Below are 13,643 nucleotides of genomic sequence, written 5' to 3'. Positions count from 1 at the left end.
CGTAACTTCAACATATCATCAGCCGCACATTTACAGATTTCCCTGTTCTCCATCTGTATACGCTAATTAAACGGTCCGTTAGGGAAGCAGCGCTGTAATAACGACCTGTCTACAGTTTCACCACGGTTATGATTCTTAATACATCATTGTCAACTTACCCTGATTAACATCATACAGCTGAGGTGGGGGCTTCGACTAAGAAGATGCTTCTTGTCAAACTGGTGTGGTAGTTACTGTGAAGAGGACTGTTTGTGCCTCATGTTCATGGAGAAAAGCTTTCCATCGAGATAAATGTTCACACTGTTATCCAGAAGAATCCAGCTTTCTGCATGTGTGCAGCGTACAGTTTTACAGAAGTGCTTTACCTTTTTTTCATGGTTTAGCAGGAAGAACTTCATTTGGAGAAATCTGACTTCACAAGGACACCACAAATGTAAGCATGCAGCCAACAAATAATCCAATCAATGGAAAGTAGGTAAATCAGTAGGTAAAAAATAAGTACTTAATCTCCAGTGATGTATTTTGGATGTGCTACTAATAACTGACATGTTTAAGACTAAATAATTCAAATATTAAAATGAATATGTAGGTAAAAAGGTCAATTAGGTCAATGATAAATTTTCTTTAAACTGCTTTAATTAAACTAGCACTTGTGAATACAAACTGTGATACTGGAAAATAATGCAGTGTAGATCTGACTACATGTCATTACTACAGATTATGCTTGATGTGGCTTCTGTTCAGTCCAGACCAGGGTCTTCTCCTGATGAAGCTATGTGGGAACTGAAACTGACAACTCTTAGTTAATTGAGTAATTCCAGCCAAAGTAATATTCACAGTTTTGTTTACTACAAAAAGTGACAACTGACACGGAAATCTTGATAGTGACAGATTAGTACTGATAACCATCTCCTTCATGTCTGCCATCCTCTAATCACCACAGTGATAATCTTCAATAGTCCAGGTATCAATATATGGAAGGCACCCTAACCACTTAAGTAGCAGCACAAAGATGTCAGAGTGAATGTTTCATCCTGAAAACTACAGCTGCTTCTCTCTGTAAGAAATGCATTTTTATTTCCCCATGGAACAACATGGATGATTCCCTGTCATGAGTGAAGAAATGACCAAAGATACAATACAAACCATCTCTGAAGAAGTGAACCTCAGCTAGATCAATATTCACATTATCATTACTGTTCACTTAATTTTAAGAGCAAAAACTGAGGTCCAGATTTAAATGTTATTCCAGGGTAGTGGGGGTTATTCAAATCTAGTGTTGTGAACATACAATATAAACAACTGATTGAAAAATATGGTAAAAGTAAAATAAATCATATAAAATCATAGTTTAACATATTCTAAACCCCATCAATCCTAGTTTTTGTAAATACTGACTGACTGTTTTAATGGGACATGACAACAGAACTACAATATACTCTATGCAAAGACACAAAATGTTACAAATAGCTTGAGACTATTTAGTTGGCATGGTGTGTTGTTGAGAAACAAAGTTTCAGCGTGTAAGGGTAAGGCCCACCTGTAAGAGAAATAAAAGAAAAAAAAATCTCATTTTAAAGATGAAGGCAAAACACATCAAGAAGTTTGAAATGTACAGTGAGTCATACGAAATGACACAACCATGTTGGTATAAGAACTTACTAGGGTTTTTCATCTGGTAATGGTTCATCATAGCTAGTGCTTCCATGGCATCATTGATGGATTCCCACTCCAGAAGGCCAGATGAACTTCGCTCACCTTTTGTGCCACACAAGATGACTGGTTAGTTTACAATGATAAACTGTCTGTTTATGCAGTGAGCTAAACAGTTCTGTATAGGTTTTAGGATCACTAATTTATGTATCCAACGAGGCCACCCAACAGGTAACATAGCAATATCCAAAACCAGCTACAATGTATATAATGTAATTTTAACTCAAATTGAGAGCAATAACGTTTTTTCTAACAATGATTTGGTCTTCACTCTATAAAACATTGAAACATATTTATGCTGTTAAAATTAATGAAACACTTCTCTCTGTCTCCCAAATTCCAGTGCTATACATGAAAAAATCATTTGTTTCCATTTTGAAATGATCTAGTTAGCAAATATCACTTGGATCTGTTTGAAGACCAATTGCACTGCTGGCAACTTACAGTGGAAACTGAAACTGGAACTGTAAGGTGTACAATCAGACTGTGTCTTCTGTGTATATCGAACCAAAAAATGTTCCCAAGTGTGTAGAAATGGGAAATCAAAGCTAGTGCAGTGCTATGAGCAGCTCCTGCATTCTAAGCACGTTTTATTGAAAACCATGAGAACTACACAGTTATTAAAGACCGAGGGAAGACACAGGTGTAACGTCTGAGGTGAATGTACATCAGGACTAACAGATTACATTGTGGAAGGGAGAAAACAATGACACCCAAATCGTATACTTTCTTACATTAATCGCCAAAAAAGTCAGGACTGACATTCTCCATAATGGTCCATTACAGCCACCCATTTTGTATTTTTCAATAAATACTTAATTCTGCTATCAACACTGTGTGCACACTTAACTGTAAACTGTAATGAGCAGCATAATATATAGTATAGATATCAAAATCAAAATCAAAGTACACTTCAACAAACCCAGTTCCTACTACTGGCCAGGCTGTAACTCATACTCACTCTTTCCCGTGAAAAGTTTCACACTTGCAGGGTTCTTAATTCCCAGTTCATCGCAGACCTGGAAGGTAAGATCAGTTCCAGTGAAAATCTGTGGTCTGTGGGAAACCTACACTTCAGATAGAACTCTGGTGGTTTTTCTTACCTGGTTGAAGATCTCTGCAGAGATGTCAGGCTGTGCGTTAAAGAAGTGCAGGACGTTGCTGGGATGCTGGATTCTGTTCTTGGCTGCCTGTTCTGGGGAGGTGAAGCGGTTGTTCCGGGATCCATGGAAATCTTTGAAGCTGCTGGTGTTGTCCTCTAACTGGTAGCACTGCCCTGGTACGATAGCCTGCTGCTTGGACACACTGTCAAGGAAAGAGGGCCAGAGGTCTTACGTCTGTATATCTAGCTCTGCACTCTGCATCATTGTTTGTAATAGATTATGTTTTTTTTTTCTAATGGTTTGGACAGCTGCTCTTACCAAACATTGAGTTTCTGTCCAAAAAGGAAGTTGTTGTTGAGGTGAGTGATGGCCCTGTCCACAGAGTAACAGTCTCCCATCTCCACCATTGCGGCTCCAGGCTTACTTTTCATGAACTTAATCTGAAGGTAAGAACACATCCAGCTTACTCACAGAAACAGCAAGGCTGCAACTCACAATTATTGTCATTACCAATTAATCTGTCAGGTCGTTTCTCAAGTGAGATTTATTAAGTGTAGATAAGGTGGGGGCGTGGCCAGCTAGTGTCTCTCTTTGGGACCATGTGGCCTGTTCAGGTGAGTTTGTGTTGTAAGATACAGAGTTGGCTTGTTTTTTTTTATTCTTTTTTGGTTGTTTTCCTGTTTTGTTTGCTTCTTGAAGGAAATGTTAGAAGAGGCTGTTAAATCTAGTCTGTGGATTAGGCCTCCACCTTCAGCACCCTCTAAACTTTGTACCCCCTACCCGAACCAGGGTCTGTATCCAATCCCTACTTTCATCTTTGACTCTACCTCTTTACTTTCTACTCCCTACCCGAACCAGGGTTTGTATTCCCATCCCGCTTTTATTGGTGCAGTTGGTGAGAGGCAGGGGATTGGCATTGTAGCAGCTAACAATAGCTAAAGCAGTGGCAGTATGATAGTATCTTAGCAGTTAGTATTGGCATCTAGCAGTTAACATTAACAGTATAGGTGAAGCTAGCTGTATTGTCTTCTTCTGTTCCTCTTAGCAGGTAGCGGTTAGCATTTAGCATTAGCATTACCTAAATGGTAGCATCAGAACTGTATTGTCTTCTTCTGTTCTTCTTAGCGGTTAGCATTAGCTAAATGATAGCATCGGTACTGGCCACTACCTGGAGCATCTACTAATCAGGCCTGGGTCAGTTACGTGGCAGTGCTGTTTGGATTGTGTAGGAGCAGTGTGAACTGGCACTAGGGGGGGTGACTCTGGGACACTCATTTTACATATCACTTCAATGAGAGGTGTAATTTATCATGTCAACATCAGTAATAACTTTTAATTAAATATGACTTTTTTTGAAGGTAGGTTTGAAGGCCATAGCATCATTTCACTCACCCTCTCTACATTGCCGTAGAGGCAGAAGATGTTGAAGACCTTGTCAGCGTTGATTTTAGAGGGCTCAAGACCATATACCATAAGAACCGGAGAGTCAGCGTGAGGACCATATTCAGGAGGTGGTGGTCCGTATCCAGGGCCATAGCGCTGGCTACCACGACCACGCCCGCCCATTCCTGGCCCCATGCGGTGGGGAGGGGGGGGGCCGTAACTGTCATCATTGTAGCCATGATAACCTGCTTGAGGGCCACCTTAAGCAGAGGGGAAAAAGAACATCTGAAGTACATACAGTACTGGAATGTGATCAATTATTTTAGACCAATTTCTTTTTTGGATATTTACCATAATCAGGTGGGTGGTCTCCCAGAAGGGCAGGCTGCCTCTGGCGTTTGTTGGGATTGGCATTGGGATCTAAAACGGTGAAATAAAAGTTGTCTATCAAACAGCTTCCTTGCTTAAGGTATCAAACAGGTACCTTACATGAGCTACTATGTGTTTAGAGACAAGGTTGTGACTGACATGCAACAGAGGGGCCTGATATCTTAAGTGTTAAAAAAAAGTATGCAGGCTCTATTTTGCTACTCTAATACGTGACATAATGGAGATTTTTTTAACAGTGATTTTGAAATACAGCTCCTAATATCCGTCATCCTAGTACAAACACACACACACACACACACCTTGTGAATTGTTCCAATTGCCTTCACCATCAGCATCTGTGCAGGTACACATATACACATATCAAATCCAAATTAACATTAAAAAAGTAGAAATTTGGCAACACTGTATAAACACATTTCTTTACATCCTAGGCAATTATATGAAATAGAAACACACAAATAGAAGATGAGAGAGAAAATATGCAGTGCTATGAGCAGCACCTGCATTCTAAGCACGTTTTATTGAGAACTATGAGAACTACACAGTTATTACAGACCAAGGGAAGACACAGGTGTAACATCAGAAGTGAATGTACATCAGGACTGACGGAATGACTAGATTACATTGTGAAGGGAGAAAAATGACAGCCAAATCGTAGATTTTCTTACATTAATCAACAAAAAAGTCAGGACTGACATTCTCCGTAACGGTCTATTACAGCCAGCCACCCATTTTGTATGGGCCACTTCCTCAAGTTTAAGAACTACTTATGAAGACAGCATTTAATAAGCTCATTTGAAATTGAGTTATTTTTCAGTAAATATTTAATTCTGCTTATCAACATGGTGTGCATACTTTATTGTAAACTGTAATGAGCAGCATATATAGTATAGATATCAAAATAAAGCTTCTTTTCCATCAGACCCATAAGGCAGTGAGGATTTTCTTCCTCATGACATCTCTTGATGATAACTTGACATTTGTGAAAAGTCAGAGTGTCTGTCTGTGCTGCCATTTCAAGAGCATCAATAAGTATGAGCCAATCGTACCCGAAATGTACTCTTAAATGTTTCTTGTGATGCATGATCCAAACATCTCAGCTCACACTGTGTTTGGAAGATGTAGCTCACCATAATTAAAACAAGGACTTCTCAGAGAAACTTCATAAACTTGTGAATTTGTGAAACATTGTTCACAAATTCTTAATCATTTGCAAGGTGCACCGTAGCACACACAATTCTTTCTTACTACTCCCACCCGGAATGCTTTCATGTTTCATGCAGTTCTGTTAAATAATGCATCTGTTGACACTCTCATGGCACAGAATAGACACACTGTATAAACAGTAAGGAGAAGCATCATTTTCAGCTTTCTCACTTGCTTGCTCTTCAAATCTGAGGAACAACCTGTATTTTATATTAGCTAAAAAAAATGTCTGTATGTTGTGTTGCCTATGGATGCCAGCAAGTTGGTGCGGACTGTGTTCACACCTACCTAAGATCCAAACACAACCCAAGCGAGACCATAGATGTGGTGAGGCAGATCCAATCACGCCGCATTTACACCTTGCATTAACACACGTTTTCCTAATCCAGATTGCATTGTAATGGCAGGTGTAAATGGGGTGTACTTATCATGTACCTTGAATTGCAGACTGAATTGAATGTGCCACTAAAGACATACACCAATAGGTAAGACAAGGGTACAAGACCGGTACTCGTCATCAAACTGGGACTTAAATTACAAGCTCCACAACCTGTTCTGCATATAATTTTGCATTATACGTACAATCTGAATATAACAAATTCAGATTTTTCTGTTCAGCACAAAGTGAACAGAAATAAAACCCTTAATCTGCCTTAGTTCCATTTTTCCCTTAGAGGAGCACACAAAGCCTCCTGTGGTTATGTCATTATAATGGGTCACCCCAAGGTGTGACAGTGTACTAAAACCAGAACACCCAGCACTATCACAAAAATCCACATCTGTACAACAAAGTCGTACCTTTATAACTGACAATTCAGAAGATTAAGCTACTGACTGGACCCCCTCATTGTCTTGGATACTAAGGATGACTGGTAATCACAAAGTTGTGTAATCAGATGGCTATAAATGTAGTAAATTCTAACAATATTTTAACAATAATTTATGAAAAGAAAGTTCCCAAGAGAATTCAGGGCCAGTTTGTCAATTAAATTGCTGAATTGGGGTTACTTTGGGCCTATAATCATATTGTAGTAGTAACATTAAGGCTCAACAATTTAAGACAACAGTCATGTTGTTTTAGTTTCACAATAAATTTAAACTTTTTACCATCAAGTCAGATTATTCATTCATTTCTGTCAAGTACTTACAGCACCACACATGGAGCATGGGACACAGTGGGCAGGTAGGGGGCAGTCTTCAGCAAGGATGCTACCCGCTAACCTCTTGACTCCAGCCTCAACTCATTCTCCCTCTTCAGTCTTTTCTTCCTTCTTTTCTTCCTTGCATCCCCACCACCAGAGAGAAAAGTACATCCACACATCCATGCTTGGTTTTGACTTGCTGCCGGTTTGTTTTGAAAGTTGCTATTAGAGGCTCATATCCAGCTTACCGTGCTCTGACCACAAAGCAGGACATTTGCACCGTTTGAGAGTGGGCTGTCTGTCCACAGACACACTGAGCCAAACCTGCATCACACGGGAGGCGTTAAAGGCGTCACTATGGGCCAGTGCAAAAAAGGGAAAATGAAACAACGCAGAAACAACACAAGAACAGCACAGAGAGAAGGAGGGAAATGGGGAGGAAAGTACAGGGAAAAAACAGAACACCAGAGTCCATAAATGTAGAAAGTTTTAGGAAAGGAGTTTTAATCTGTTTGCATCTGTGCTTGTATGCTTGATAGGTGTTTGATGCTTGTGTCTTCATAGGCCCCCCTGTGGATATTTCTTCTTGTGTAAAAATGGACGCTCACATGATGCTTGCTTATTTGGTTTAATAGCTGTCGGCCGCTTGAAAAGTGAAAAGGCATCTAGTGCTTGACAGTAAGTCATCTGGCATATCTGCGTGACGATGTGCTGTCATGGCGGTTCAGCTGTGTGTTGCCATGGATATTCAGCTCGTTGTGTTGTCATGTTGTGTTCGCCACGGGAAGGCAGAGACGAGCGGTATTAGCATCTGAGAAAGAGAATGGCCTCTTTTCTGTTTACTGCCCCAGTATGTGGTACCATCTGTTCCCTGGTCGGGCTGAGTGTGTCTGAAAACTCTTCTGTTGCTCCCTGTGGTTGTGTTATGGCAGGCACATCCCAAGGACTAGGAGGCGTGGCCGCAACAACCACACACCTGACTCCCGCCCTCATCATCAATGTGTTGTGTCAAAAGTGGTGACTCCTCGGGGCTCTGCAGATGAGATGTGCTGTACTGGTAAAGAGGTGGTGGTAGATGCTTATCAGTCTATCAACATCGGTCTGTGGTGGATATGCGAGGTGTCTGTTCGCGTGGCCTTGGAGTATTTCTGTCCCTTAAACTCAAATGGTGGCTATTGTCCACCACCACCAAAAGTAAAATGGACTCCCATGTCAGGTGGTGAAGATAGGGGTGATGATGGACTTGAAATAAGGAAGTACTGAGTTGAGGTTGTGTTCCGGTATTTTTGCCCCACTGTGTCCGATGTATGCCACAGAGCAGATTTACATTAGTTGTGGCTGTGGGTGCTGTTAGACTGTAGCTGTAGAAGCCGCTGTGTCTGCTTAGAGGTTGAGCTTAGCCTGTATGAGTTTGCACAGTGAGGACACAAGGAGTACCTCTGGTTGGTAAGGCAGCACAAACTTACAAATATCAGGAAGATGTCAAACACCTGTATGAAACTTGAAATGTACATGTTGTGGTCCCGTTGTGTACAAGAAAAACAACTACGTAATTTTTTTGTAATTGTTGAAAAAAGAAATTAAAGATTTTCCTCCATGCAGACTCACCTAAGTATTTATAATCAGGTTTAAAACCACAGCAAAAGTCTTCATCAGTCTCCTAACACAATCCACCTCCCGTGAAATCTAATTACCTAACAATTCTAGCAGAATCCTGTATTTTGGTCATTGAAGTGGTAGAGAAAAATCTCTGTTACCACAAAGTGCTACATGGCTGATTAAGTTTCATTCCTGGAGGTTACAGACATGCAACAAAACTGATTTTTAGTTCTTGAATTTTAAACGTATGGCTTTAGCATTACAACAACAAAAACACATATCCAGTAACAAATGATGTAATCCCTACTAAAAACCTATGCCCCAGATCATTTATGTCCTCAATAACACAGTGTCACTGACAGTGTTCATTCTGCTGTTTATGCTCCACCTAACCTCAAACATTAAGTCCCACCCGAATACAGAAATACTTGCACAGTACATCAAAACCTAGGAAAGGCTTCGGACCTCAGGAGTCCTCTCATGGAACCTTAACCTAGAGGTGTGCCTAGTGGTCACAACAAGTCAACTCTGCTGGCTAGTCTAATTTAAGATATGATAAAATCTCCACTATGTTTGAAACAATGTTAACAGGTGTACTAGTCTCTGTAGTGTTTGCTGGATTAGAGTAGGCAGGGATGTGAGGTTGTGCAGCTGTGACATGCTCTATAGGGAATGTGAACCTATGTGAAGAATGTTGTGCCTGCATATGCTACTGTGATGGGTATGTTGGGCTTTTCACATGCATGAGCCTGTAATTGAGGTTGGCTGCCCTCGAGGTTGCTCCTCATGCCCTTACTTTGAGCCTGCTGTGTGGTGAGAAAATGCATGAAGACTGTGAAAGCATCACAGGAATACTGCCTCTAAACACTGAGTTGAGCAGCATGCTAAATGGTGGAAAAAACCATTCATCTGTGATCAAAGGCAGTACCCCTGGAGGCAGAGAACCCTGACCATCCCATACAGTGGCATGAGAGGAAATGAGGAAGAAAAAAGGGGGAAGAAAGGATTGGGGACTACATGTTACCTTGGCCACTGAGGTTGGGGTTTGTATAGTCCCAGGTGTCCTGGTCATTCTTGAAGACATTAAGGCGTGCTGGCTGTGAAAAGGATTGCATTACGAAAATCAACATATCAGTAGTTTTCTCTCACTAACATCTGATGTTATCTGACTCAGCAGGCACAAAGGTTGAGTACACATTGCCATACACTTACCTTGGCATATTCAATCTTTAGTGTGCAGCAGCCAGAATAGATATCTGCCCCATTCAGAGAGGCTTTGGCCCTCTGGGCACTCTGGACCGAGTCAAATGTGGCAGCAAAGAGTTAAGGTGAGGTATGGGTACATGAAGATTTCTGAGGGCCCAAGTATAATTAAACATCAACATGCTACACGCTAATATTGTGTTAAAATGTAAAGGAAGATGGCCAATAAAAAGACAGTTATCGAAAAGGATATTCCACCATTGCCTGAACGCCATTCTTTCTGAAGATGACAATCCTCTGTACAGGACCACAGTTGTTACAAATGGTGTAGAGCACATCCTGCAGAGGCACACAAATAAGTTCATATAGTATTCCTGATATAGCAAGGACTTTATGTGACAACACACAGATTGCTTTTAAAAATATCACACATGAACAAACACAAACAAAATTGCTAGAGTTTTGCTGTTTCTATGAAGCAATTCAGTGACATCAAAGTGGAGAGGAAATTCACAGTTGTTGTGAAAAGTGTATCTCATGAAGGAAAAAGAAATGAAGGTCTGTATGCTTCAATACTCATTCAGAATCACTAGTGTTAACAAAACAAATGCAGTGGGGAAAGAACAGATACTGTTTGATGGATGTATTGGCAGTAATATGTCTAATCAAGCAGTATTTTTCCAGCACTTCATAATCTATTCCCTTCATTTTTCATGAAGCCAGTTTCAAGCATTGCTCATATTTGGTACTGAAAACCAGGATTTAATGTACAGTCATGTTATGAATGATTCTGCCCAAATTTGTAATCATACAATAATGTATCCAGTTCAATACACTACTACATAAATTATGATGAGACACTGTCACTGTGTGCAAAGTGAATTTTTATAATTACGTTACCGTGGTGATAGGATAGATGGGGTTTATGATCGTGAGCAGCAGCACATTGTTGACACTCCGGGTGTCGTCTGAGTCTCCTGGCCGGGAGATCTTTTGGCTAGTGGAGTAATTGATGAAGGCAGGGTGGCCTGCAATGTAAACCTGGTTCTCTGCTGCATATGTAACAGCGTTGCAAGAGCCATTCATGTCCTCATACTCCACCAGGGCCTGGCGCTTCTTAGGCATCATAACCACATAACTGCAAATAAACATTTCAAGAAGAAAATAATTGAATCCACGGGCTGGATTATTGAACCATGTTTCATTAATAAAACCATGAGTCATAAATGTCTAAAATTATTGAACTTGCAATTACACTGACTTTACCTCTACGTAGCAAATTTAAACCAGCATTAGGTTATATTTTTCATATATACACTGAAACAACTGATTCCCAGTACTATGAAAGAATCACCATTGAAATCTGCGGCTTTTAGTTGATTGTTTAGGTTTTCTGGCCTGCAGACAGTCTGTATGGTTGAGTTTCACTGCACTCACCAATGGCCCCATTTACTTCATAACAACAGGCAGCTGAAAAATCAGATAGCCCTGTGTGGTTGGTATGGAACAGATAAGAAGCCAACGGTGAAAAATCCAGCATCTAACAGGCTGCAGACCAAGATAGTTTCCAAAGGAACTGGAGAATTAACCCAGAGCTAACAAGCAAGTGAATATTGGACTCCAGCAGTGCTCACTCTGCTTGATGTGTTATGTCGTCAAATATTTTCTAACATAACAGCTTGATAAGATAAAAAGTGGGTCAGGACTGTGTTTTCTGTGAGTGCCTTTATTAGGTTTTCATGAACGTTCACACGTCTGGACCCATGAAACCTGCAGCGTGAGAATCACAGCACTAAGGAATAGACGTACAGCAGGCGCTCTGCTATTACCTGATGGCCCCAAACTCCTGCAGGGCCTCCACCAGGTCAGCCTCCATGATGCCGTCCACCAAGCCCCTGATGTGCACCACCGGGGAGGGTAGCGGTTTATGAGGGTCATCGTAGCTCTCCTGATAACGAAACACACAACACGATGCTTGTATGGTCGTAAACTTCTTCCACCGTCGGTGAAGAGGGGATGGAGCGGCAGACCGGTAGAGATGAGGAAATAGTAACCCCAGTAACTGAGCCTTAGAAAATAACCGTTACTGCGTTGGAGACTAGCGTTAGTCATGATGACTAACGTACACATCGACGTTAAACGCTGAGCTCACAAAACGACTGCTTATTTGTGGTAATTTTCACAGCTTGATTAGCCAAAAGTGTGTTTTCTACGAGTACAAAATGAGACAGTTGTGTGTCGTTCAGTAGCTATTTAATATTAATAAGACAAACTCCGTGACCGCTAACGTTATAACGTTGTTCTAGCTAAACCTGACTAAACTCGCGTTAACGTGAAATGGTTTGCTTCTGTTAGCTACTTAGCTTCTCCTCTCTTACAAAACAAAACCTACCATATTTTAGCATAATAAAACATCATCTAACAGGGCAGGGAGGAAACCCTCACCGTTGTCATTCCTCCGTCCTCAGTTTTCTGTCTTTTCGTTGCTCTGCCGCCTTCTCCGTAGTATCGCCCCGCAGCAGCAGCCATGTTGTCCTGTCCCCTTTGCCGGGCTACTGATGCATTCAGGGTATGTGGGGAAAAATGGTACACTGTTGGTAAAGATGAAAGCCATTGCTCAGTTTTGTGAGTTTGCGGCTTTTAAGACGCTGTTTTTAACCTTTCAGGCGTACCCCGTTGTTCCTAAAATCACATTTTATTCTGCAGATGGGACAAAGATTAAAATTATGAAAATTACACATTTTATTAATATGAATGTGTCTCCTCCAATTGTAATCAAACATTGCGATGACAGCTTGATTTTTTTTTTTTTTGATAAACAACAGTTTACTTTGATTATTCTTGTGAAACTGCGACATGACATCCTTTGTGATTTATTTGGACCAGGTTTCTCAAATGATTTATTTCCCATGCTGGGTGATGAATGCAGCAGCAAAGCGTCACACGCTACACACACTACTGTTGGCCACTTCACCCTGTCAATCATTAAAATGATTGCGTCCTCCAGGAGAGGAGGTGGGTTAAACCCATAGACTGGAATACTGCTAACCTTTAACAAACCTGTCACTCATGACGATGAAACACACACTGACTCGTTGCTTCTTAACCAGAAGATCATGGTATAATTGACATAATCTGCCAGGATGTTTCCCAATATGTTTTGTTATTTTTTCCACTTGTGCATTCAGAAATTTCTAGCTCAGAAGTAAGAAATATTTTATCCATGAAAATGTTACTCCAAAAATGCAGTTTGTCACTGTGTGTACATGATTGATGCGTTTTTATTTGCATTAGTTTTCATTTCTAAGGGACCATATGGTCTCTGAGAAGTGTCAGTCTGGGTTTGGAGCCCTGCACCGTGCTGAGGCAGGTCTGATCAGAGTGATGACTCTTTCTAGTGGCAGACACAGGGAAATTCTTTTGAGATATAGCTCTAGCTTTGGACCTGAGCAGAGCACTGAAAACAGTCAACATCTCATCCTGCTTAAATGCCTTGAACATAGGATTCCCGTCACAGGTAGTTTATCACTATACTTGGATGGTAGTCTTGCGTTTTCCATGGTAACACACAGTTTTTCCTTACCTTATTAAAAAAAATGCTAAGACTCCTGAAACCTCTATCCATGGTTTTTGGATGCACAATCCTAAAAAATATCTTCTATTTGATGTAAAACACAGACGGTAAGTGGTGTCAGTGTGAACATGCGCTCAATAACATTTCATATTCCCTTACAAACATATAGATATTACTTCAAATCCATTGACAATCTGTCCTCTTCTGCCCATTGAGGAAGTACTGTATTACTTAAACAAATGTGGGTGATGGATCCAATGGAAACACACTCAGTTAAAATTTCAATGTAATTATGACAACTTTAAATAAGTTACAATATATTTTTGTTCA

At 40.6% G+C, this 13,643-nt stretch overlaps 1 protein-coding gene across 1 annotated transcript; it reads right to left on the bottom strand.

The window, feature by feature from the left end:
• Positions 1-629: 629 nt before the first annotated feature.
• LOC121617460 (heterogeneous nuclear ribonucleoprotein L-like) lies at positions 630-12,286 on the bottom strand. Its single transcript, XM_041952649.1, has 14 exons — positions 12,185-12,286; positions 11,569-11,687; positions 10,640-10,877; positions 9,993-10,078; positions 9,749-9,845; positions 9,561-9,633; positions 4,889-4,924; positions 4,551-4,619; positions 4,209-4,459; positions 3,135-3,256; positions 2,817-3,018; positions 2,675-2,732; positions 1,663-1,758; positions 630-1,540 (listed from the first exon to the last, which is right to left on the bottom strand). The coding sequence occupies exons 1-14, from the start codon at positions 12,266-12,268 to the stop codon at positions 1,482-1,484; spliced, it is 1,590 nt and encodes a 529-aa protein (XP_041808583.1). The 5' UTR covers positions 12,269-12,286; the 3' UTR covers positions 630-1,481.
• Between the last annotated feature and the right edge of the window lie 1,357 nt (positions 12,287-13,643).

Source organism: Chelmon rostratus, chromosome 14 (genome assembly GCF_017976325.1).
Source record: "Chelmon rostratus isolate fCheRos1 chromosome 14, fCheRos1.pri, whole genome shotgun sequence".
Classification (NCBI taxonomy): Eukaryota; Metazoa; Chordata; class Actinopteri; order Chaetodontiformes; family Chaetodontidae; genus Chelmon; species Chelmon rostratus.
This window is presented reverse-complemented; position numbering and strand designations above follow the sequence as displayed.

Bases quoted from the DNA above. Each gene is read 5' to 3' on its own strand.
- LOC121617460 (XM_041952649.1), bottom strand. From the start codon at position 12,268: ATGGCTGCTGCTGCGGGGCGATACTACGGAGAAGGCGGCAGAGCAACG. The intron at 4,460-4,550 runs GTAAATATCCAA...CCTCTGCTTAAG, and splicing joins AGACCACCCACCTGATTATG to GTGGCCCTCAAGCAGGTTAT. The intron at 1,759-2,674 runs GTGAGTATGAGT...GTGGCACAAAAG, and splicing joins GAAACTTTTCACGGGAAAGA to GTGAGCGAAGTTCATCTGGC.